The sequence below is a fragment of the Danio rerio genome, chromosome 16 (genome assembly GCF_052040795.2).
Source record: "Danio rerio strain M-AB ecotype USA chromosome 16, GRCz13ab, whole genome shotgun sequence".
Classification (NCBI taxonomy): Eukaryota; Metazoa; Chordata; class Actinopteri; order Cypriniformes; family Danionidae; genus Danio; species Danio rerio.
In genome coordinates this window covers 42176904-42201912 of record NC_141036.1, presented here as the reverse complement: position 1 = coordinate 42201912, position 25009 = coordinate 42176904, and the positions used below count along the sequence as shown (strand labels likewise).

The 25009-nt window shown below is 36.9% G+C and overlaps 3 protein-coding genes and 1 long non-coding RNA gene across 9 annotated transcripts; 3 read left to right on the top strand and 1 right to left on the bottom strand.

Annotated features, from left to right (window-relative positions):
* Window positions 1-3056: 3056 nt before the first annotated feature.
* On the top strand, window positions 3057-5963 carry LOC147833429 (uncharacterized). 2 transcript variants are annotated; one of them, XR_015511857.1, is made up of 5 exons: window positions 3057-3288; window positions 3607-3695; window positions 3793-3834; window positions 4759-5062; window positions 5615-5963. XR_015511857.1 is itself a non-coding variant. In XM_087287621.1 (4 exons), the coding sequence occupies exons 1-4, from the start codon at window positions 3213-3215 to the stop codon at window positions 4981-4983; spliced, it is 432 nt and encodes a 143-aa protein (XP_087143747.1). In that variant the 5' UTR covers window positions 3057-3212; the 3' UTR covers window positions 4984-5963. The 2 variants fall into 2 exon arrangements, 1 of the variants encoding a protein (XP_087143747.1); XM_087287621.1 differs by having other exon boundaries at window positions 4759-5963.
* LOC108179630 (uncharacterized) lies at window positions 5241-14099 on the bottom strand. 2 transcript variants are annotated; one of them, XR_015511868.1, is made up of 4 exons: window positions 13875-14099; window positions 10150-10355; window positions 7005-7168; window positions 5241-6907 (listed from the first exon to the last, which is right to left on the bottom strand). It is a non-coding gene; the product is annotated as an uncharacterized LOC108179630 (long non-coding RNA). The 2 variants fall into 2 exon arrangements; XR_015511869.1 differs by lacking the exon at window positions 13875-14099 and adding an exon at window positions 10473-12156.
* LOC147833428 (uncharacterized) lies at window positions 7308-13815 on the top strand. 3 transcript variants are annotated; one of them, XR_015511862.1, is made up of 6 exons: window positions 7308-7711; window positions 10106-10237; window positions 11459-11547; window positions 11645-11686; window positions 12611-12914; window positions 13467-13815. XR_015511862.1 is itself a non-coding variant. In XM_087287624.1 (5 exons), the coding sequence occupies exons 1-4, from the start codon at window positions 11065-11067 to the stop codon at window positions 12833-12835; spliced, it is 432 nt and encodes a 143-aa protein (XP_087143750.1). In that variant the 5' UTR covers window positions 10909-11064; the 3' UTR covers window positions 12836-12914; window positions 13467-13815. The 3 variants fall into 3 exon arrangements, 1 of the variants encoding a protein (XP_087143750.1); XR_015511860.1 differs by lacking the exon at window positions 7308-7711 and having other exon boundaries at window positions 8270-10237; XM_087287624.1 differs by lacking the exons at window positions 7308-7711; window positions 10106-10237 and adding an exon at window positions 10909-11140.
* A 4631-nt stretch (window positions 14100-18730) lies between the features above and the next one.
* LOC103908954 (serine/threonine-protein kinase pim-2-like) lies at window positions 18731-24446 on the top strand. Of its 2 annotated transcripts, XM_087287620.1 has the most exons (4): window positions 18731-20405; window positions 20963-21218; window positions 21333-21452; window positions 21733-24446. In XM_087287620.1, the coding sequence occupies exons 2-4, from the start codon at window positions 20981-20983 to the stop codon at window positions 21834-21836; spliced, it is 462 nt and encodes a 153-aa protein (XP_087143746.1). In that variant the 5' UTR covers window positions 18731-20405; window positions 20963-20980; the 3' UTR covers window positions 21837-24446. The 2 variants fall into 2 exon arrangements, with proteins under 2 accessions (XP_087143746.1, XP_087143745.1); XM_087287619.1 differs by having other exon boundaries at window positions 18731-21218.
* The last annotated feature ends 563 nt before the right edge of the window (window positions 24447-25009 follow it).

Below are 25009 nucleotides of genomic sequence, written 5' to 3'. Positions count from 1 at the left end.
GATGTACTTCTGCCTCTCCTTTTGGTGTTTTTTCATGCTGTTTGTCCAGCAGGTAAAAATACATTAATAAGCTTTTACATTGCCCCTTATATGGTGCAAAACAGCTTTTCCCTCTACGCTCCTCTCGGAAAAACCCAGGAAATGACCTACAAATATTTCTCATTAGTGTAGGAACAATTTCTGTTAGAGAAAAAAACACATTAGATTCTTCTACACATACAGTCATCCACTGAATCTCACACCTCATTTCTTGCTGAACTGACTGGCTCTGAAAACTTGATGTTGTCCTCTCTCTCTGTGTTGAACTAATCTCTCTTAGTTGGTTTGTGTTCTCTGGTGATCTTAGGGTGTTGGTGAGCCTCGACACCAGGCTTTGAGCAGCAGATATTATTTCACCAAATGGAACCTGATAAACATTAACATAAAATTAAGCTGTAAGTCATGCAGAATTATGATTGACAATGGTTAAAGAGGGTAGACAGACAGACAGACAGACAGACAGACAGACAGATAGATAGATAGATAGATAGATAGATAGATAGATAGACAGACAGAACGATGGATGGATGGATGGACAGATTTTATTTAGGTTTTAATGCCATATCAGCAGCATTGGCTATATTCATGGCAAAAAACATGTACTAAATATACAATTTATAATCATATCATATCAGTTAGCATGATGATGCTCATTTCAGTTAGTAAACAATCTTAGCAAACATACATTTTAAAATAACAACAAAAAACATACAAGTAGCAAACAACAACACTGAAAACAGTCATATACAATCTTTTAGTTAGATTAAAGATAAATATTGTAAAACACCTTTTCAAACAGCTCACTTCAAATATTTCCAGAATAAAAACATTCTCCAATATCATTTAAAAACACAATGTGTATTTTTACATGATATTAGAGAACGTTTTTATTCGGGAAATATTTTAAACATATTAAAATGTTTTATCGGTAAAATATTTTTACACAAGTCACCAATAGGTATTTCTTCCCCTTTTCATAAATATGCGAGTGTAAGCCATGAGTGTCTGATGCTACATCTTGTATGAACAACCTGGTCATGTCTATTTTCAAAATGGCAATTATTCCTTTCATTAATTAATGGATTCACTTCATACCATGTGTTTTTCCTACATTCATCCCATTCCATCTGCCATTTCTCATTAACATACAGATTTAAAACAGGTTTAACATCAGACACAGGAAGTTTACGTTCTGTTATCTCCGACTTCTATCTTCCTTTATCATGCTTTATCTGCACGCTCATTTCCAACTAATCCCATATGACCAGCCTGGTAATCCAGCAGAAAATAATATCAAAGTCTTTAGTCTTTAAAAGGTCCACTTTTTCTATTATGCTAAAAATCTTAGTATGTTCAGTTTTCATAGATTCAAGTGCTTGTAAGCAGGACATAATCTGAGCTAATTAAAAACAGACAGACAGATAGATATTGGGCATTTTTCTAATACTAAGAAACGAGTCTTATGTTGAGCAGGTAGATTTGAGGAAATAGTCACTATATGAGACAAAATATACTTTTTTGGCTATTTGCTTAAATTATTTAAGTTAGGTTAGTCTACTTTAGATAAGAAATCTCTTTATAAAGACTTTGTAAATTGCTATAAATATATAAAAACGTCATTTCTGCTTAGTAATGTGGATTGCTAACTTAAAGATAATATAAAAACGTATATCTGAACATATAATCTTCTCTCATAAATCAATGAGGAGCTTAATTATTCAGCTTTCAGATGAAATACCAGTGTTTAAATGACTGCCCCTCATGATTTACGCCCATGGGTCCGGGTCACTTATTTAACCAATTGCTAATCTGCACAGACTCTATTACATTATTCAATATATTTTCCCACTCATTCGGTGATAATAAGATTAATTAACGTAGATCTCAAGTTTTTTAAACAATTGATGGATTTGATTCAGTGTCATAAAAATAAGCAAAAACCCTCAAATATTTAACTTGCCTTTTGCTGATATCTTCTTTATAATAGATCAATAATCTATCTGGCTTTCAAAAACACTTAATCAACAGATGCCATGTTATAGTTAAACACCGTTAAGTGATTCACTGAGAAGTTCTGCGCTCGCTGCCTGTCAAGTTCACTTACGTTATGCTAACTTAGCTTGCTATCCTCGGCCCGATCTTAATTTTGATTCTGTAAAATGTCTAAGAAACACAGCGAAAATGGACCTCATTAAGTCTCAACCTTTATTACAGCTCATGGAGGACATTTCTCAAAGAGGGATTAACAAAAGTCTTACCTGAGACGGTGTGTTGGAGCTGCCCAGACATTTTGTTCGGCGGGCTTCCTTCAGTCAGGATTCAGGATCTCATCACGCAAGCGCACTGGTGTGTTCGATGACTCTGGCTCGTTTATTAATGCCTGTGACCGCGGTGATGTATTTTGACAGTGGACTGTCGCTGTTTGATTCGTACTCTTCGTGTCCGTGGTGAAACTATTTTGTGTCTGTAAAGTAACGTTACAAGTTATGTTTCGTTTTCCTTTGCTGTTTCATAATTGCAGATGCGTGAATTTTATAATTATAACAGAAATTTTATTCCATAGGTTAGCAACTTCACGTACTGCCGCCAAGACATCCTCGTTTCCATGACAACTAACATTAGACTCCGGAGCTTTCGATTTCCTAGCAGCAGACTTCTGGACAAAAGCCAAAGCATCGTGATTCCGTATTACATTGTAAATTCAGTGCAGAGCTAAAGGCCGATGCAGAGTCCTCAAATTAATCAGCCGTGTTGGACCAGTCAAATATCAATCATGCCAGGCCTTGCGTGATTAACTTTATTCTTCCCTCTTTTCCCCATGCAGAGATGGCAAAAGAGTTGTATAAGGTCCACGCGTATTTTATAATGTTATCACGAGCCCTAAACAGTAGGTTAATATGCCACTTCACCTTTTACACCCTGAAGAATAAACGCGAACACCTGTACCTACATGACCCCCATCCCATCTTTGGTCTGGCCCTACGCTACGTCATAAATCGAACGCGTTCTGCACCGCGAGTGTCAGAATCCACCAGACGCCTGACAGAACAGACGTGTATTGAGGAACTCTTCATTTGATACTCAGACAAGGCGAAAACTCAGATAATTAACTGCAGTAAACTCATTTATACGCCCTAGAGAGCGTTATTTACTGCTAATAAATGGAATAAAGTATGTTTCATGTTCCCGGTCCTTCCGGACAAAGAAGGCCGCCATGTAGACAGAGGATAGGGCCTTCTCCTGGTTCTGGTAGATTTGAATGTATTTTTAATGTTTGATTGATGTTGTTTAACCCTTGTGTTGCTGTTTCATACACACTGGGGTCATTTGGCCTCAACTTTCTCTCAGTTTCAGCAAATGGAGTGATTTTTTTAGTGACAAACTATTTTGACATATTTTGGGAAAAGGCTTTTGAATTAAAAAAAAAGTTTCAAAAAACTTAATTCGGGGCAAATTGGCTTTGTTTATGTTGTTGGCTGTTACGGGTTAAATTGCTTTATTTTTATACTGTCTGTTCAGGCATAACTGGAAGCTGTCTCAAATGAACATGCTGTTTTCATCTTTCAGTGGAAGTAAAATATGACCTGAAAGAAAATATTGGAGCTGGCTGCTACGGCAATGTCTATCGTGGTATCAGAAAAGTGGACGGCAAACAGGTAAGTCTATTCACCCTAGTCCAGTTTAGAGGACATCAACTTTGGAGAAATCATGTTTGATTGCTCACTCATGTTTAATTCTACTTTTCATCCACAGTTTATCATCAAGTCGACTTTTTCAGAAGTTGACAGCAATGTGGTAAGTCTGAAAACATCATGCGTGATTCATATTTGAAGCATCACAAAATACATTTAATAGATGAGTCTGTCTGCGGCTGTGGTTATACAAATATCTACTGATCATTTTGTGATTCACTGCTGTTTTCTGTTTATTTATGGCTATGATGGGAATTAATATGTGCTCTGCCGAGTTTTGATGCAGAAAATTTAACTCTGCCGTTTAACAGTGACTTTATATACATATAACAGAAAAAAGTAGTCACATGCCAATATTCAATAATTCAGTATATCATAATAATGAACATGCACAATAATGAATAATTATTATTTACACTTTTAGAGTGTCTTTTAAGATTATTTTATTCTGCAACATGTTGAACCCTTATTAAGCCATTTATTTTCAAACATGATGCTTTTCTCATGTTAATCTGGGCTACGACTTTGGGAATTCAGAGACTGTTTGTCTTTTGTTCGTTAACTCTGTACAGTAAAGTCCTCTCGTTAACATCCGTTAATTTATCTAAAGTAGTTTAGTTTATACTTTATTATAGTGTTACCTATTATTGTACTTTATAATCTTTTTACATGTATTTAATAAGGAATACACTAGGTATTGTTGTAATCATACCTGATAAAGTAATCTGTTTCACAGCTCAGCTTAATATCTTGATAATATCAAAGCTTCCGCAATTCACCACATTAAAATCTAATACCGTCAGAAGCCGAATTACCAGATTTTTACATCACAATTGACAAAACCAGTACAGATAATAAACATCAAGCTCCCATAATGCATTTCAAAAGCATAAATAAACACACAGAAAAAAACATGAATCACAAAATACGGAAAGCTGCTGATTTACAGATTTTCTTTTACAGTTATATTGAAAAACAGGATTACATGTTGTTGATATGCTAATGCTAATGTGCACTTTATCTTCAGCCTGGATATCCGTTACCCATACCAATCGAAGTGGCCATGATGACAATTGCGAGAGATCCCCCCAGCCCGCTGCTCATCAAGCTCCAGGAATGGTTTTTAGTTAAAGTGGAGAAATTGCCAAGAGGAGTAGGTGTATTTATACAGCACATTTCATGCACAATGCGCTGCAGGAGGGTTTGTCTCGTTTCTTATTGTCGTTTTAATTTTGTAAATTCAAATTCCTAAATCAAGAAGCATTTCTGGACATGTAAATAACTTTGTCTTGTTTTCAGAAAAGCTTGTGGGTTAATGATATGCCGGTGCGGTAAGCAAAATAAACTCATTTCTACTTTAAAATCTATCCTGAATGTAACTGGAAGCCAGTGTAAAGACTAGGCATGGGCCAATAACTGTTTTTAAGGTATGGAAAAGTCGAGGTTTTAAAACTGCCAACGTTTCTGTAATACCGTTGTGTGAGATATATTATTTACAGTTTTTTTTTTAGGACAATGGTATCTCCAGCAGAATAAATATCCAAAAATGCTGTTTTAAATAGTAAAGAAATCAGTGTTTTTGAAACAAACGAGGGCCGCAGAAGTCAATTAATCTTTTGAATTATTTAGCCTGACATGTTTACTGCCAAAAAAATATTATAAATCTATTACAAAATAAAATATATTGTTTTCAGAGGGGAACAAGTTTGTCTTTTACCCAGACATTCAAAAAGACTACATATTAGAGCAGTAATCACAATACCGTGAAATTTTGATCCAAGGTTATCATACCGCCACAATCTAATACCGGCCCATGCCTAGTAAAGACTGACCTGAGGACTGCTGTCGTGTGCTTTATTTTAACTCATTGCATCTGCTTACAGAAAGTGTGTAAGACAATAATGTTGGTGATGGAGTATCTCGGCCCGTGCAGAACACTGGAGGATTTCCTGCAGAAGCACCAACACCTGGAGGAGAAAGTCGCGCGTACGCTTATCCTGCAGATTGTCAAAGCAGCGCAGGAGTGCTTGAGGCGGAAAATTTGTCATCATGATATTCATAACTAAATAACATAATAATCATTACAATTAACCTGTATCTCTTTTTTTTAGGCATGTATACAAGGCGATATGCATGTGAACATACACGTGAAGGGAAATAATAACACGTGGAGACAACTAAATACAGTATATATCACACAACAGCAAAATAAACTCTTGTTTTTTCTACAAACTGTGTTTGTTCGTCATTTAACATTAAATTCAGAGTGTTTACAAAGTAATTAAACTCACCATGTCCATATAGTCACTCCTCAACAACACAATGATGCAATTTTCCCATCGATCGTCACAGGAACAATTTAACGACTGAATCCTCTTCAAATACTTCTCTATGAAAGCTTTTTGTAAGTTTCTCAAACTAGTTTCAAAGTTATAATCTGATTTCACAGTTTAAATCATCAAATCTAGCGATCTCACTCTCTCTTCCTCCACAGTCTGGCGGTCTCTTCCCACTGCGTCAGCAAGCGCAAATCCCTCCCACACATCACCGATTGGCTAAACCAATAACATGTGAATATTTCACATTATTATTTTTAAACAATTTATTTCTTATTAAGAACATTTTAGAACAATGAATCCACAGTTATATGTTGTTTTATCCCCTGATCATTTATATTATTTTATAAATGTACAAATATAACCCTTCAGTAATCTGGGTTACACTAGCATATAAAAATAAATTAGTATTTTAAAATGCATTATTTAATGTGTCAGACACAAAATAGACACGTCAATTTGTTTAATATAAAATTAATTGTAATCTGACCAGTTAACCGTTAATAACCGATTAATGAGCGACGGTTGTCGGTTAGCAAAATTAACCGAAACGAGCATCCCTAATTAATACATTAAAATTTTGGAACAAATACAGAAATACAAAATAACAGGGCATGGAACTTTAATCATACCTCTGAATGGGGGAAATTTTCTTGCACATTTAACTGCTGTCTTTCAAGTCCAGCCATAGTGAGATGTACTTCTGCCTCTCCTTTTGGTGTTTTTTCATGCTGTTTGTCCAGCAGGTAAAAATACATTAATAAGCTTTTACATTTCCACTTATATGGTGCAAAACAGCTTTTCCCTCTACGCTCCTCTCGGAAAAACCCAGGAAATGACCTACAAATATTTTCTCATTAGTGTAGGAACAATTTCTATTAGAGAAAAAAACACATTAGATTCTTCTACACATACAGTCATCCACTGAATCTCACACCTCATTTCTTGCTGAACTGACTGGCTCTGAAAACTTGATGTTGTCCTCTCTCTCTGTGTTGAACTAATCTCTCTTAGTTGGTTTGTGTTCTCTGGTGATCTTAGGGTGTTGGTGAGCCTCGACACCAGGCTTTGAGCAGCAGATATTATTTCACCAAATGGAACCTGATAAACATTAACATAAAATTAAGCTGTAAGTCATGCAGAATTATGATTGACAATGGTTAAAGAGGGTAGACCAATGACTGTAAAAAATATGGACGACGCGACAGCCCTTTTTCCCATTGAACGCCTTGAGGGCAAAACGCTTGCTTGACGGGCACCAACTGTCGCAAAAGACTGCTGAAATTGGAGCCAGACATGCGCAGAAGGACTGTCTGATGGAGCCAGAGGAGGAGCCGCGAAAATGAGCAGAGTCGAGCTTCCAATCAAACGCTTTATGTAAAATCAACTACGCCCCCCGAACTTCTCAGCATGCGTTTGCTGTCATATCAACACAAATGGATGTAATAACGTTAACAAATATGAGGGTTTTATATATTCAATCGCGCCAGCTCCAGGCCGCAGCGCATAACTTACTCGCGGCGTCGCGGGCTGATTCCGGCTCGCATGCGGCAGCGCCTGCTCGCTCGGCCGCCGCATCTGGCTCGAATGACTCGGGCTGGAATTGGGTAGTGAGTCCAGGCATCCGGAGTAGGTCCAGCAGAGGTAACATTAGTCAGTCTGAGCTCTAAGAGATAAGTCTCCGGCAGGCGAGAATCTAGCCGGAACTGTGTTTTGCTATCTGGGTGGCTAGGCGTGTATCAGCAAACTAATAAAGCCCGAAAAAAGCCCTGAACTTAGCGAATAAACAGTATTCCACCAGGATCATGTATGTCAGAAACTATAGTTTACTGCTGAACTCATTTTGTCATGGTAAAATAACACAGAAATCGAATAATAACATTTCAGTCTACTTCAGTCTCCTGCCGAAGCTCAGACGCCGCGCTTTGAGAAACTGTCAATCACAGCTGTCAATCACGATGACACGCCCAGCATTAAATTACTGCTAAAAACAAACTGTTTACAAAAATGAAGATCTGCACCTATTTCAGCACAATAACCAGTGCCTTAATCGACCAGAACTATCTTTCGGGACATTTTATTGCAAGTGTAATATTTTTTTTTTATTTGGGCTCAAGTCTCCTTCATTAACACGGAGGAGGCGGGCTTTATGACTTGTACTGCAGCCAGCCCCCAGGGGGCGATCTAACGGCCGAAACCTTCACTCAAACGTAGGCTTGCGGCACACTTGGGGTAGACAGACAGACAGACAGACAGACAGACAGACAGATAGATAGATAGATAGATAGATAGATAGATAGATAGATAGATAGACAGACAGAACGATGGTTGGATGGATGGATGGATGGACAGATTTTATTTAGGTTTTAATGCCATATCAGCAGCATTGGCTATATTCATGGCAAAAAACATGTACTAAATATACAATTTATAATCATATCATATCAGTTAGCATATCAGTTAGCATGATGATGCTCATTTCAGTTAGTAAACAATCTTAGCAAACATACATTTTAAAATAACAACAAAAAACATACAAGTAGCAAGCAACAACACTGAAAACAGTCATATACAATCTTTTAGTTAGATTAAAGATAAATATTGTAAAACACCTTTTCAAACAGCTCACTTCAAATATTTCCAGAATAAAAACATTCTCCAATATCATTTAAAAACACAATGTGTATTTTTACATGATATTAGAGAACGTTTTTATTCGGGAAATATTTTAAACATATTAAAATGTTTTATCGGTAAAATATTTTTACACAAGTCACCAATAGGTATTTCTTCCCCTTTTCATAAATATGCGAGTGTAAGCCATGAGTGTCTGATGCTACATCTTGTATGAACAACCTGGTCATGTCTATTTTCAAAATGGCAATTATTCCTTTCATTAATTAATGGATTCACTTCATACCATGTGTTTTTCCTACATTCATCCCATTCCATCTGCCATTTCTCATTAACATACAGATTTAAAACAGGTTTAACATCAGACACAGGAAGTTTACGTTCTGTTATCTCCGACTTCTATCTTCCTTTATCATGCTTTATCTGCACGCTCATTTCCAACTAATCCCATATGACCAGCCTGGTATCCAGCAGAAAATAATATCAAAGTCTTTAGTCTTTAAAAGGTCCACTTTTTCTATTATGCTAAAAATCTTAGTATGTTCAGTTTTCATAGATTCAAGTGCTTGTAAGCAGGACATAATCTGAGCTAATTAAAAACAGACAGACAGATAGATATTGGGCATTTTTCTAATACTAAGAAACGAGTCTTATGTTGAGCAGGTAGATTTGAGGAAATAGTCACTATATGAGACAAAATATACTTTTTTGGCTATTTGCTTAAATTATTTAAGTTAGGTTACTCTACTTTAGATAAGAAATCTCTTTATAAAGACTTTGTAAATTGCTATAAATATATAAAAACGTCATTTCTGCTTAGTAATGTGGATTGCTAACTTAAAGATAATATAAAAACGTATATCTGAACATATAATCTTCTCTCATAAATCAATGAGGAGCTTAATTATTCAGCTTTCAGATGAAATACCAGTGTTTAAATGACTGCCCCTCATGATTTACGCCCATGGGTCCGGGTCACTTATTTAACCAATTGCTAATCTGCACAGACTCTATTACATTATTCAATATATTTTCCCACTCATTCGGTGATAATAAGATTAATTAACGTAGATCTCAAGTTTTTTAAACAATTGATGGATTTGATTCAGTGTCATAAAAATAAGCAAAAACCCTCAAATATTTAACTTGCCTTTTGCTGATATCTTCTTTATAATAGATCAATAATCTATCTGGCTTTCAAAAACACTTAATCAACAGATGCCATGTTATAGTTAAACACCGTTAAGTGATTCACTGAGAAGTTCTGCGCTCGCTGCCTGTCAAGTTCACTTACGTTATGCTAACTTAGCTTGCTATCCTCGGCCCGATCTTAATTTTGATTCTGTAAAATGTCTAAGAAACACAGCGAAAATGGACCTCATTAAGTCTCAACCTTTATTACAGCTCATGGAGGACATTTCTCAAAGAGGGATTAACAAAAGTCTTACCTGAGACGGTGTGTTGGAGCTGCCCAGACATTTTGTTCGGCGGGCTTCCTTCAGTCAGGATTCAGGATCTCATCACGCAAGCGCACTGGTGTGTTCGATGACTCTGGCTCGTTTATTAATGCCTGTGACCGCGGTGATGTATTTTGACAGTGGACTGTCGCTGTTTGATTCGTACTCTTCGTGTCCGTGGTGAAACTATTTTGTGTCTGTAAAGTAACGTTACAAGTTATGTTTCGTTTTCCTTTGCTGTTTCATAATTGCAGATGCGTGAATTTTATAATTATAACAGAAATTTTATTCCATAGGTTAGCAACTTCACGTACTGCCGCCAAGACATCCTCGTTTCCATGACAACTAACATTAGACTCCGGAGCTTTCGATTTCCTAGCAGCAGACTTCTGGACAAAAGCCAAAGCATCGTGATTCCGTATTACATTGTAAATTCAGTGCAGAGCTAAAGGCCGATGCAGAGTCCTCAAATTAATCAGCCGTGTTGGACCAGTCAAATATCAATCATGCCAGGCCTTGCGTGATTAACTTTATTCTTCCCTCTTTTCCCCATGCAGAGATGGCAAAAGAGTTGTATAAGGTCCACGCGTATTTTATAATGTTATCACGAGCCCTAAACAGTAGGTTAATATGCCACTTCACCTTTTACACCCTGAAGAATAAACGCGAACACCTGTACCTACAGGACCCCCATCCCATCTTTGGTCTGGCCCTACGCTACGTCATAAATCGAACGCGTTCTGCACCGCGAGTGTCAGAATCCACCAGACGCCTGACAGAACAGACGTGTATTGAGGAACTCTTCATTTGATACTCAGACAAGGCGAAAACTCAGATAATTAACTGCAGTAAACTCATTTATACGCCCTAGAGAGCGTTATTTACTGCTAATAAATGGAATAAAGTATGTTTCATGTTCCCGGTCCTTCCGGACAAAGAAGGCCGCCATGTAGACAGAGGATAGGGCCTTCTCCTGGTTCTGGTAGATTTGAATGTATTTTTAATGTTTGATTGATGTTGTTTAACCCTTGTGTTGCTGTTTCATACACACTGGGGTCATTTGGCCTCAACTTTCTCTCAGTTTCAGCAAATGGAGTGATTTTTTTAGTGACAAACTATTTTGACATATTTTGGGAAAAGGCTTTTGAATTAAAAAAAAAGTTTCAAAAAACTTAATTCGGGGCAAATTGGCTTTGTTTATGTTGTTGGCTGTTACGGGTTAAATTGCTTTATTTTTATACTGTCTGTTCAGGCATAACTGGAAGCTGTCTCAAATGAACATGCTGTTTTCATCTTTCAGTGGAAGTAAAATATGACCTGAAAGAAAATATTGGAGCTGGCTGCTACGGCAATGTCTATCGTGGTATCAGAAAAGTGGACGGCAAACAGGTAAGTCTATTCACCCTAGTCCAGTTTAGAGGACATCAACTTTGGAGAAATCATGTTTGATTGCTCACTCATGTTTAATTCTACTTTTCATCCACAGTTTATCATCAAGTCGACTTTTTCAGAAGTTGACAGCAATGTGGTAAGTCTGAAAACATCATGCGTGATTCATATTTGAAGCATCACAAAATACATTTAATAGATGAGTCTGTCTGCGGCTGTGGTTATACAAATATCTACTGATCATTTTGTGATTCACTGCTGTTTTCTGTTTATTTATGGCTATGATGGGAATTAATATGTGCTCTGCCGAGTTTTGATGCAGAAAATTTAACTCTGCCGTTTAACAGTGACTTTATATACATATAACAGAAAAAAGTAGTCACATGCCAATATTCAATAATTCAGTATATCATAATAATGAACATGCACAATAATGAATAATTATTATTTACACTTTTAGAGTGTCTTTTAAGATTATTTTATTCTGCAACATGTTGAACCCTTATTAAGCCATTTATTTTCAAACATGATGCTTTTCTCATGTTAATCTGGGCTACGACTTTGGGAATTCAGAGACTGTTTGTCTTTTGTTCGTTAACTCTGTACAGTAAAGTCCTCTCGTTAACATCCGTTAATTTATCTAAAGTAGTTTAGTTTATACTTTATTATAGTGTTACCTATTATTGTACTTTATAATCTTTTTACATGTATTTAATAAGGAATACACTAGGTATTGTTGTAATCATACCTGATAAAGTAATCTGTTTCACAGCTCAGCTTAATATCTTGATAATATCAAAGCTTCCGCAATTCACCACATTAAAATCTAATACCGTCAGAAGCCGAATTACCAGATTTTTACATCACAATTGACAAAACCAGTACAGATAATAAACATCAAGCTCCCATAATGCATTTCAAAAGCATAAATAAACACACAGAAAAAAACATGAATCACAAAATACGGAAAGCTGCTGATTTACAGATTTTCTTTTACAGTTATATTGAAAAACAGGATTACATGTTGTTGATATGCTAATGCTAATGTGCACTTTATCTTCAGCCTGGATATCCGTTACCCATACCAATCGAAGTGGCCATGATGACAATTGCGAGAGATCCCCCCAGCCCGCTGCTCATCAAGCTCCAGGAATGGTTTTTAGTTAAAGTGGAGAAATTGCCAAGAGGAGTAGGTGTATTTATACAGCACATTTCATGCACAATGCGCTGCAGGAGGGTTTGTCTCGTTTCTTATTGTCGTTTTAATTTTGTAAATTCAAATTCCTAAATCAAGAAGCATTTCTGGACATGTAAATAACTTTGTCTTGTTTTCAGAAAAGCTTGTGGGTTAATGATATGCCGGTGCGGTAAGCAAAATAAACTCATTTCTACTTTAAAATCTATCCTGAATGTAACTGGAAGCCAGTGTAAAGACTAGGCAAGGGCCAATAACTGTTTTTAAGGTATGGAAAAGTCGAGGTTTTAAAACTGCCAACGTTTCTGTAATACCGTTGTGTGAGATATATTATTTACAGTTTTTTTTTTAGGACAATGGTATCTCCAGCAGAATAAATATCCAAAAATGCTGTTTTAAATAGTAAAGAAATCAGTGTTTTTGAAACAAACGAGGGCCGCAGAAGTCAATTAATCTTTTGAATTATTTAGCCTGACATGTTTACTGCCAAAAAAATATTATAAATCTATTACAAAATAAAATATATTGTTTTCAGAGGGGAACAAGTTTGTCTTTTACCCAGACATTCAAAAAGACTACATATTAGAGCAGTAATCACAATACCGTGAAATTTTGATCCAAGGTTATCATACCGCCACAATCTAATACCGGCCCATGCCTAGTAAAGACTGACCTGAGGACTGCTGTCGTGTGCTTTATTTTAACTCATTGCATCTGCTTACAGAAAGTGTGTAAGACAATAATGTTGGTGATGGAGTATCTCGGCCCGTGCAGAACACTGGAGGATTTCCTGCAGAAGCACCAACACCTGGAGGAGAAAGTCGCGCGTACGCTTATCCTGCAGATTGTCAAAGCAGCGCAGGAGTGCTTGAGGCGGAAAATTTGTCATCATGATATTCATAACTAAATAACATAATAATCATTACAATTAACCTGTATCTCTTTTTTTTAGGCATGTATACAAGGCGATATGCATGTGAACATACACGTGAAGGGAAATAATAACACGTGGAGACAACTAAATACAGTATATATCACACAACAGCAAAATAAACTCTTGTTTTTTCTACAAACTGTGTTTGTTCGTCATTTAACATTAAATTCAGAGTGTTTACAAAGTAATTAAACTCACCATGTCCATATAGTCACTCCTCAACAACACAATGATGCAATTTTCCCATCGATCGTCACAGGAACAATTTAACGACTGAATCCTCTTCAAATACTTCTCTATGAAAGCTTTTTGTAAGTTTCTCAAACTAGTTTCAAAGTTATAATCTGATTTCACAGTTTAAATCATCAAATCTAGCGATCTCACTCTCTCTTCCTCCACAGTCTGGCGGTCTCTTCCCACTGCGTCAGCAAGCGCAAATCCCTCCCACACATCACCGATTGGCTAAACCAATAACATGTGAATATTTCACATTATTATTTTTAAACAATTTATTTCTTATTAAGAACATTTTAGAACAATGAATCCACAGTTATATGTTGTTTTATCCCCTGATCATTTATATTATTTTATAAATGTACAAATATAACCCTTCAGTAATCTGGGTTACACTAGCATATAAAAATAAATTAGTATTTTAAAATGCATTATTTAATGTGTCAGACACAAAATAGACACGTCAATTTGTTTAATATAAAATTAATTGTAATCTGACCAGTTAACCGTTAATAACCGATTAATGAGCGACGGTTGTCGGTTAGCAAAATTAACCGAAACGAGCATCCCTAATTAATACATTAAAATTTTGGAACAAATACAGAAATACAAAATAACAGGGCATGGAACTTTAATCATACCTCTGAATGGGGGAAATTTTCTTGCACATTTAACTGCTGTCTTTCAAGTCCAGCCATAGTGAGATGTACTTCTGCCTCTCCTTTTGGTGTTTTTTCATGCTGTTTGTCCAGCAGGTAAAAATACATTAATAAGCTTTTACATTTCCACTTATATGGTGCAAAACAGCTTTTCCCTCTACGCTCCTCTCGGAAAAACCCAGGAAATGACCTACAAATATTTTCTCATTAGTGTAGGAACAATTTCTATTAGAGAAAAAAACACATTAGATTCTTCTACACATACAGTCATCCACTGAATCTCACACCTCATTTCTTGCTGAACTGACTGGCTCTGAAAACTTGATGTTGTCCTCTCTCTCTGTGTTGAACTAATCTCTCTTAGTTGGTTTGTGTTCTCTGGTGATCTTAGGGTGTTGGTGAGCCTCGACACCAGGCTTTGAGCAGCAGATATTATTTCACCAAATGGAACCTGATAAACATTAACATAAAATTAAGCTGTAAGTCATGCAGAATTATGATTGACAATGGTTAAAGAGGGTAGACCAATGACTGTAAAAAATATGGACGACGCGACAGCCCTTTTTCCCATTGAACGGCTTGAGGGCAAAACGCTTGCTTGACGGGCACCAACTGTCGCAAAAGACTGCTGAAATTGGAGCCAGACATGCGCAGAAGGACTGTCTGATGGAGCCAGAGGAGGAGCCGCGAGGAGGAGCTTCCAATCAAACGCTTTATGTAAAATCAACTACGCCCCCCGAACTTCTCAGCATGCGTTTGCTGTCATATCAACACAAATGGATGTAATAACGTTAACAAATATGAGGGTTTTATATATTCAATCGCGCCAGCTCCAGGCCGCAGCGCATAACTTACTCGCGGCGTCGCGGGCTGATTCCGGCTCGCATGCGGCAGCGCCTGCTCGCTCGGCCGCCGCATCTGGCTCGAATGACTCGGGCTGGAATTGGGTAGTGAGTCCAGGCATCCGGAGTAGGTCCAGCAGAGGTAACATTAGTCAGTCTGAGCTCTAAGAGATAAGTCTCCGGCAGGCGAGAATCTAGCCGGAACTGTGTTTTGCTATCTGGGTGGCTAGGCGTGTATCAGCAAACTAATAAAGCCCGAAAAAAGCCCTGAACTTAGCGAATAAACAGTATTCCACCAGGATCATGTATGTCAGAAACTATAGTTTACTGCTGAACTCATTTTGTCATGGTAAAATAACACAGAAATCGAATAATAACATTTCAGTCTACTTCAGTCTCCTGCCGAAGCTCAGACGCCGCGCTTTGAGAAACTGTCAATCACAGCTGTCAATCACGATGACACGCCCAGCATTAAATTACTGCTAAAAACAAACTGTTTACAAAAATGAAGATCTGCACCTATTTCAGCACAATAACCAGTGCCTTAATCGACCAGAACTATCTTTCGGGACATTTTATTGCAAGTGTATTATTTTTTTTTTATTTGGGCTCAAGTCTCCTTCATTAACACGGAGGAGGCGGGCTTTATGACTTGTACTGCAGCCAGCCCCCAGGGGGCGATCTAACGGCCGAAACCTTCACTCAAACGTAGGCTTGCGGCACACTTGGGGTAGACAGACAGACAGACAGACAGATAGATAGATAGATAGATAGATAGATAGATAGATAGACAGACAGAACGATGGTTGGATGGATGGATGGATGGACAGATTTTATTTAGGTTTTAATGCCATATCAGCAGCATTGGCTATATTCATGGCAAAAAACATGTACTAAATATACAATTTATAATCATATCATATCAGTTAGCATATCAGTTAGCATGATGATGCTCATTTCAGTTAGTAAACAATCTTAGCAAACATACATTTTAAAATAACAACAAAAAACATACAAGTAGCAAGCAACAACACTGAAAACAGTCATATACAATCTTTTAGTTAGATTAAAGATAAATATTGTAAAACACCTTTTCAAACAGCTCACTTCAAATATTTCCAGAATAAAAACATTCTCCAATATCATTTAAAAACACAATGTGTATTTTTACATGATATTAGAGAACGTTTTTATTCGGGAAATATTTTAAACATATTAAAATGTTTTATCGGTAAAATATTTTTACACAAGTCACCAATAGGTATTTCTTCCCCTTTTCATAAATATGCGAGTGTAAGCCATGAGTGTCTGATGCTACATCTTGTATGAACAACCTGGTCATGTCTATTTTCAAAATGGCAATTATTCCTTTCATTAATTAATGGATTCACTTCATACCATGTGTTTTTCCTACATTCATCCCATTCCATCTGCCATTTCTCATTAACATACAGATTTAAAACAGGTTTAACATCAGACACAGGAAGTTTACGTTCTGTTATCTCCGACTTCTATCTTCCTTTATCATGCTTTATCTGCACGCTCATTTCCAACTAATCCCATATGACCAGCCTGGTATCCAGCAGAAAATAATATCAAAGTCTTTAGTCTTTAAAAGGTCCACTTTTTCTATTATGCTAAAAATCTTAGTATGTTCAGTTTTCATAGATTCAAGTGCTTGTAAGCAGGACATAATCTGAGCTAATTAAAAACAGACAGACAGATAGATATTGGGCATTTTTCTAATACTAAGAAACGAGTCTTATGTTGAGCAGGTAGATTTGAGGAAATAGTCACTATATGAGACAAAATATACTTTTTTGGCTATTTGCTTAAATTATTTAAGTTAGGTTACTCTACTTTAGATAAGAAATCTCTTTATAAAGACTTTGTAAATTGCTATAAATATATAAAAACGTCATTTCTGCTTAGTAATGTGGATTGCTAACTTAAAGATAATATAAAAACGTATATCTGAACATATAATCTTCTCTCATAAATCAATGAGGAGCTTAATTATTCAGCTTTCAGATGAAATACCAGTGTTTAAATGACTGCCCCTCATGATTTACGCCCATGGGTCCGGGTCACTTATTTAACCAATTGCTAATCTGCACAGACTCTATTACATTATTCAATATATTTTCCCACTCATTCGGTGATAATAAGATTAATTAACGTAGATCTCAAGTTTTTTAAACAATTGATGGATTTGATTCAGTGTCATAAAAATAAGCAAAAACCCTCAAATATTTAACTTGCCTTTTGCTGATATCTTCTTTATAATAGATCAATAATCTATCTGGCTTTCAAAAACACTTAATCAACAGATGCCATGTTATAGTTAAACACCGTTAAGTGATTCACTGAGAAGTTCTGCGCTCGCTGCCTGTCAAGTTCACTTACGTTATGCTAACTTAGCTTGCTATCCTCGGCCCGATCTTAATTTTGATTCTGTAAAATGTCTAAGAAACACAGCGAAAATGGACCTCATTAAGTCTCAACCTTTATTACAGCTCATGGAGGACATTTCTCAAAGAGGGATTAACAAAAGTCTTACCTGAGACGGTGTGTTGGAGCTGCCCAGACATTTTGTTCGGCGGGCTTCCTTCAGTCAGGATTCAGGATCTCATCACGCAAGCGCACTGGTGTGTTCGATGACTCTGGCTCGTTTATTAATGCCTGTGACCGCGGTGATGTATTTTGACAGTGGACTGTCGCTGTTTGATTCGTACTCTTCGTGTCCGTGGTGAAACTATTTTGTGTCTGTAAAGTAACGTTACAAGTTATGTTTCGTTTTCCTTTGCTGTTTCATAATTGCAGATGCGTGAATTTTATAATTATAACAGAAATTTTATTCCATAGGTTAGCAACTTCACGTACTGCCGCCAAGACATCCTCGTTTCCATGACAACTAACATTAGACTCCGGAGCTTTCGATTTCCTAGCAGCAGACTTCTGGACAAAAGCCAAAGCATCGTGATTCCGTATTACATTGTAAATTCAGTGCAGAGCTAAAGGCCGATGCAGAGTCCTCAAATTAATCAGCCGTGTTGGACCAGTCAAATATCAATCATGCCAGGCCTTGCGTGATTAACTTTATTCTTCCCTCTTTTCCCCATGCAGAGATGGCAAAAGAGTTGTATAAGGTCCACGCGTATTTTATAATGTTATCACGAGCCCTAAACAGTAGGTTAATATGCCACTTCACCTTTTACACCCTGAAGAATAAACGCGAACACCTGTACCTACATGACCCCCATCCCATCTTTGGTCTGGCCCTACGCTACGTCATAAATCGAACGCGTTCTGCACCGCGAGTGTCAGAATCCACCAGACGCCTGACAGAACAGACGTGTATTGAGGAACTCTTCATTTGATACTCAGACAAGGCGAAAACTCAGATAATTAACTGCAGTAAACTCATTTATACACCCTAGAGAGCGTTATTTACTGCTAATAAATGGAAAAAAGTATGTTACATGTTCCCGGTCCTTCCGGACAAAGAAGGCCGCCATGTAGACAGAGGATAGGGCCTTCTCCTGGTTCTGGTACATTTGAATGTATTTTTAATGTTTGATTGATGTTGTTTAACCCTTGTGTTGCTGTTTCATACACACTGGGGTCATTTGGCCTCAACTTTCTCTCAGTTTCAGCAAATGGAGTGATTTTTTTAGTGACAAACTATTTTGACATATTTTGGGAAAAGGCTTTTGAATTAAAAAAAGTTTCAAAAAACTTAATTCGGGGCAAATTGGCTTTGTTTATGTTGTTGGCTGTTACGGGTTAAATGGCTTTATTTTTATACTGTCTGTTCAGGCATAACTAGAAGCTGTCTCAAATGAACATGCTGTTTTTATCTTTCAGTGGAAGCAAAATATGACCTGAAAGAAAATATTGGAGCTGGCTGCTACGGCAATGTCTATCGTGGTATCAGAAAAGTGGACGGCAAAATTTAACTCTGCAGTTTAACAGTGACTTTATATACATATAACAGAAAAAGTAGTCACATGCCAATATTCAGTAATTCAGTATATCATAATAATGAACATGCACAATAATGAATAATTATTATTTACACTTTTAGAGTGTCTTTTAAGATTATTTTATTCTGCAACATGTTGAACCCTTATTAAGCCATTTATTTTCAAACATGATGCTTTTCTCATGTTAATCTGGGCTACGACTTTGGGAATTCAGAGACTGTTTGTCTTTTGTTCGTTAACTCTGTGCAGTAAAGTCCTCTCGTTAACATCAGTTAATTTATCTAAAGTAGTTTAGTTTATACTTTATTATAGTGTTACCTATTATTGTACTTTATAATCTTTTTTTACATGTATTTAATAAGCAATACACTAGGTATTGTTGTAATCATACCTGATAAAGTAATCTGTTTCACAGCTCAGCTTAATATCTTGATAATATCAAAGCTTCCGCAATTCATCACATTAAAATCTAATACCGTCAGAAGCCGAATTACCAGATTTTTACATCACAATTGACAAAACCAGTGCAGATAATAAACATCAAGCTCCCATAATGCATTTCAAAAGCATAAATAAACACACAGAAAAAAAACATGAATCACAAAATACGTAAAGCTGCTGATTTACAGATTTTCTTTTACAGTTATATTGAAAAACAGGATTACATGTTGTTGATATGCAGCTAATGTGCACTTTATCTTCAGCCTGGATATCCGTTACCCATACCAATCGAAGTGGCCATGATGACAATTGTGAGAGATCCCCCCAGCCCGCTGCTCATCAAGCTCCAGGAATGGTTTTTAGTTAAAGTGGAGAAATTGCCAAGAGGAGTAAGTGTATTTATACAGCACATTTCATGCACAATGCGCTGCAGGAGGGTTTGTCTCGTTTCTTATTGTCGTTTTAATTTTGTAAATTCAAATTCCTAAATCAAGAAGCATTTCTGGACATGTAAATAACTTTGTCTTGTTTTCAGAAAAGCTTGTGGGTTAATGATATGCCGGTGCGGTAAGCAAAATAAACTCATTTCTACTTTAAAATCTATCCTGAATGTAACTGGAAGCCAGTGTAAAGACTAGGCATGGGCCAATAACTGTTTTTAAGGTATGGAAAAGTCGAGGTTTTAAAACTGCCAAATTTTCTGTAATACCGTTGTGTGAGATATATTATTTACAGTTTTTTTAGGACAACGGTATCTCCAGCTGAATAAATATCCAAAAATGCTGTTTTAAATAGTAAAGAAATCAGTGTTTTTGAAACAAATGAGGGCCGCAGAAGTCAATTCATCTTTTGAATTATTTAGCCTGACATGTTTACTGCCAAAAAAATATTATAAATCTATTACAAAACAAAATATATTGTTTTCAGAGGGGAACAAGTTTGTCTTTTACCCAGACATTCAAAAAGACTACATATTAGAGCAGTAATCACAATACCGTGAAACCGTGATATTTTGATCCAAGGTTATCATACCGCCACAATCTAATACCGGCCCATGCCTAGTAAAGACTGACCTGAGGACTGCTGTCGTGTGCTTTATTTTAACTCATTGCATCTGCTTACAGAAAGTGTGTAAGACAATAATGTTGGTGATGGAGTATCTCGGCCCGTGCAGAACACTGGAGGATTTCCTGCAGAAGCACCAACACCTGGAGGAGAGAGTCGCGCGTACGCTTATCCTGCAGATTGTCAAAGCAGCGCAGGAGTGCTTGAGGCGGAAAATTTGTCATCATGATATTCATGATTGTAATATCCTCGTCATCGACCGGCCTCTGCAAATCAAGCTAATTGATTTTGGCTGTGGGATGCACATCTGTCATGGTAAGTCAGATTATTTCAGGAGGAAGCCGAAAAACATTCATTAGTCTCTGAGACTCAGTTGAATGGGGCTTTAGCTGAACTGCTTGCTCAACACTAAACCTCTCTTTCTGACAGATCCAAAGAAATACCCACCAGACACAAGGATATCTCCAAAGAAGGCGGTTAAAAACACAGTGAAGCAGCTGTTTGGCATCATGCGGGAAATAGAAAAACAATGTTCCAGCATACCTGAAGGTAAGAAGATGACTGGGACTGACACTGTTCATCCCTCCTGTTGACTTATGGGTCAGAATTGACCCTGGCCACATTTTACCAGCAGAAAAACCCAAAACAATATTTTTCTTTATCTTGAGGTTTGGTGACGGTTTCTAAAATGAGGCCAACATTAGGAAAATATATATTATATTTTCATGAAGACTGAACATTAGGGCACAACAGGAGTCATTCAGGTCAATATTGAGCTGTGTGTGTGTGTGTCCACCATTAACTAACTTTCTCTTTTAAAATGTTACAGAATTCATGGCATTTATGAATACCTGCATTACCCTTGGGGATGATGATCAGAGACTGCAAACAGTGCAGCAGATTCTGGATCAGCCATGGCTAAAAAACCAATAAAAATAAAGACTGTTCTAGATATGTGTAGTTTATGCTTTCCACCCTGAAAGAGGACCTGTTTTAGAGGAGATTTTGGAGCACGAGGGGTTCAGCATGACGCAGAGGCTTTCAGCAGCAGGAAATGGTTTCATTCTTCCATGTTTGATGTTTGTCATTTGTTGTTTTCCGCTTCTGCTTCCCAAATTCCTGCGAGGGTTGCAGTCAGAGCTGCATGTAAATGAGGGCCAGTTGAAGCCGCCATTAGAGTGACGTCAGCTTTCCTCCTCACCAGATTGGTTGGAGGGAGAAGGTGTCAATCTAGAGCTAATAGACCAATGGGGAGGCTTCAGCCGGCCCTCATTTGCATGCAGCTCTGACTGAGACACTTGCAGGAGGAAGTGCAGAATGTGGGAAGCAGAAGTTATGAAGAGCTTTGAGAATGGTGGTCTTAATATGCTGGATTTCCGTACATTTAATAATACTGTCAAAATTAAATGGGACAAAAAATATTCTCTAAAATCCAACATCAATCTGGAACTTTATTCCAAATTACATATTTTCTTAATTTGGATGGCTTAATTGTTATTACTCTGTAACTATAATGCTGATAAAATACCAGCTAAATTATCTCAATTTCATAAACAAAATTTCTTAATCGATTCAATACTCCCATCCCCCCTAAAGAATTTGCTGTCGTATTTGATGCCATACCATCTGGAGTTATTAGGTTAGTCCAAGGCATTCTCTATCCTTCTACTTCCCCCCTTGAGACGCTTCTACTACAAAGGTAGGAAAATATAGTTTCTCTGCAACTTCTTCAAACAAATCAGTACATTTACATTTAGCAGACTTACACATGAGGACGAAAAAAGAAATTTACACAACTATAAGAGCAACAATGAATAAGTGCTTTAGGCAAGTTTCAGGTGTGTAAAGTGTACGAAGCAAAACATTAGTAAATTATTTATTTTTTTTTTTGTAATAAAGTTAGCGGTGGAGCCAGAGAGGCAATTGCAGATTAGGAAGAGAAGTGGAGACTAAATAGTTGAGTTTTTAGTGGTTTCTTGAAGACAGCGAGTGACTCTGCTGTTCTGAGGCAGTTAGGGAGTTCATTCCACCAACTGGGCAGATTGAGCGCGAGAGTTCGGGAAAGTGATTTCTTCCCTCTTTGGGATGGAACCACGAGGCGACATTTATTCACAGAACGCAAGTTTCTGGAGGGCATGTAGATCTGCAGAAGTGAGAGCAGATAAGAAGGAGCGAAGCTAGAATTCGCTTTGTAAGCAAACATCAGAGCTTTGAATTTGATGCGAGCAGCAACTGGCAGCCAGTGCAAACGGATGAGCAGCGGAGTGACATGTGCTCTTTTAGGTTCATTAAAGACCACTCGTGCTGCTGCGTTCTGAAGCAGCTGAAGAGGCTTGATAGAGTTAGCTGGAAGCCCGGCTAGTAGAGAGTTGCAGTAGTCCAGTCTGGAGAGAACAAGAGCTTGAACAAGGAGTTGAGCTGCATGTTCAGATAGGAAGGGTCGGACCTTTCTGATGTTGTAGAGTGCGAATCTGCAAGATCGAGCAGTTCTAGAGATGTGGTCAGAGAAGTTTAGTTGGTCATCAATCGTTACTCCAAGGCTTTTCACTGTTTTGGAAACAGTAATGGTTGCCCCATCCATCTGCATTGAAAAGTTCTGATGTTATTTCCTAATGGAACTGTATCAGTTCCAAATGTGACTTTTTTTATTTTATTGGAATTCTTTTGTTTCAGATATTGATTGAAGAAATCAAATATGGCTCATCCCAAATAGCTACTTAATTACAAATAAGATAATAGAAGTTTCATTTAGAACTATTCCCCATACACACTCGGTCAATACTCTCTTAGTAAGATATAAAAAAGATATTGATATTAATTGTTCATTTTGTAAGCAACACAAAAAAATAAGTGCCTAGTTCACTTATTTTGGCAATGCAGTTTTTCTAATTTGCTTTGAAACGATTTTTCTTTTTCTTATTAAGAATGTTGATAAAGATTTTTCCTTACTATGGGAAAATGTTTTGTTAATAATAAAACTGATGCTATACATAAAAAAATATTTTTTTTTCTTAATCTTCTTATGTTATTAACAAAATTGTATAAACATAAATGTACATTTTCAAACCAAAAACCCTTTTTAATATCTTGCTCACTGAAATGCAGCATTACTTTAAAACAATTTCTAACTCTTTTACAAAAAAATGCTTTAAAAACAACTGAAATGTGTCAATTATATAATCTTTTTCTTTAATATATGATGTATATACCCCTACTGTTAATTTTTTTTGTTGTTTTCTTTTTTAAAAAGGTTTTCTTTTTGTCTTTCCATTTTCTTTATAATGTACTGTGATTGTATATTTTTACTTGTCTCATAATTTTAAAAAAATGTGGAAGCGGAAAACAGCATCATGTCAGAAAACAATGGAAGTATGAATTCCTGATGATCTGATTTGGTCACTGACCACATGTGTGCTGCTCTTCTATCATTTCTGTGAAACTGAGACTGTACGCAGAGCGGCCTGCGAACCCCATGGAGTGTGTTGAAGCTGTTTTCTGCTGATCAAACTGTAAACTATTGTCTTCAATAAACTGTATCTCTGACTCCTGCTCTTTGTTCATCACACCGGCTCCTTGCATTAACACAAGTCAAATCCTTCAGCGTAGTGATACGGCACTGTAATGCACTCAAAACATGCCTGAACTACTTTATCTGTGTGTTGATCTGACAATAAGTGTGAACACAACACAAAACAACACAGAGAAGATCTGTTTTACAGACTGCAGACTCAATTTAGCCTTTATAGAACAATATTGATGCGTCATGTAATGTTTAAAGCACATTGCCCTGCCATTTGTGTGACTATAATGTGAAATATAAGAGTGTGTTCACTGATATGAGTAATCCTACTATAATATCTACTGAACTAGCACCAGGGCTCTTTCAGTGTCTGACCAGCAAATGTTGAGCTTTAGCCAAAGAACAATGGTTAGAATGGAAATGTCTTCATTTCACAACAGTTTTTAACAACACTCAGAAAAGTTTTGTGGAAAACTGATGGAAACACACTTATGCTTCAGTTTGTGCTAGTGTTACATCTACACAGCACAGTACACTCAAATATAAGCTAATAAGTAAAGTGAGCCAGCTAGTGTTCACTGAGTTA

What these genes read in the sequence shown, in the direction of transcription:
- LOC147833428 (XM_087287624.1), top strand. Translation starts at nt 11,065, where the DNA reads ATGTTTCATGTTCCCGGTCCTTCCGGACAAAGAAGGCCGCCATGTAGA. An exon ending in GAAAAGTGGACGGCAAACAG is followed by an intron (nt 11,548 to 11,644) that starts GTAAGTCTATTC and finishes TTTCATCCACAG; the next exon opens with TTTATCATCAAGTCGACTTT. An exon ending in CAGAAGTTGACAGCAATGTG is followed by an intron (nt 11,687 to 12,610) that starts GTAAGTCTGAAA and finishes CTTTATCTTCAG; the next exon opens with CCTGGATATCCGTTACCCAT.
- LOC103908954 (XM_087287620.1), top strand. Translation starts at nt 20,981, where the DNA reads ATGTTGGTGATGGAGTATCTCGGCCCGTGCAGAACACTGGAGGATTTC. An exon ending in TGGGATGCACATCTGTCATG is followed by an intron (nt 21,219 to 21,332) that starts GTAAGTCAGATT and finishes TCTTTCTGACAG; the next exon opens with ATCCAAAGAAATACCCACCA. An exon ending in ATGTTCCAGCATACCTGAAG is followed by an intron (nt 21,453 to 21,732) that starts GTAAGAAGATGA and finishes AAAATGTTACAG; the next exon opens with AATTCATGGCATTTATGAAT.
- LOC147833429 (XM_087287621.1), top strand. Translation starts at nt 3,213, where the DNA reads ATGTTTCATGTTCCCGGTCCTTCCGGACAAAGAAGGCCGCCATGTAGA. An exon ending in AGGGCCTTCTCCTGGTTCTG is followed by an intron (nt 3,289 to 3,606) that starts GTAGATTTGAAT and finishes TTCATCTTTCAG; the next exon opens with TGGAAGTAAAATATGACCTG. An exon ending in GAAAAGTGGACGGCAAACAG is followed by an intron (nt 3,696 to 3,792) that starts GTAAGTCTATTC and finishes TTTCATCCACAG; the next exon opens with TTTATCATCAAGTCGACTTT.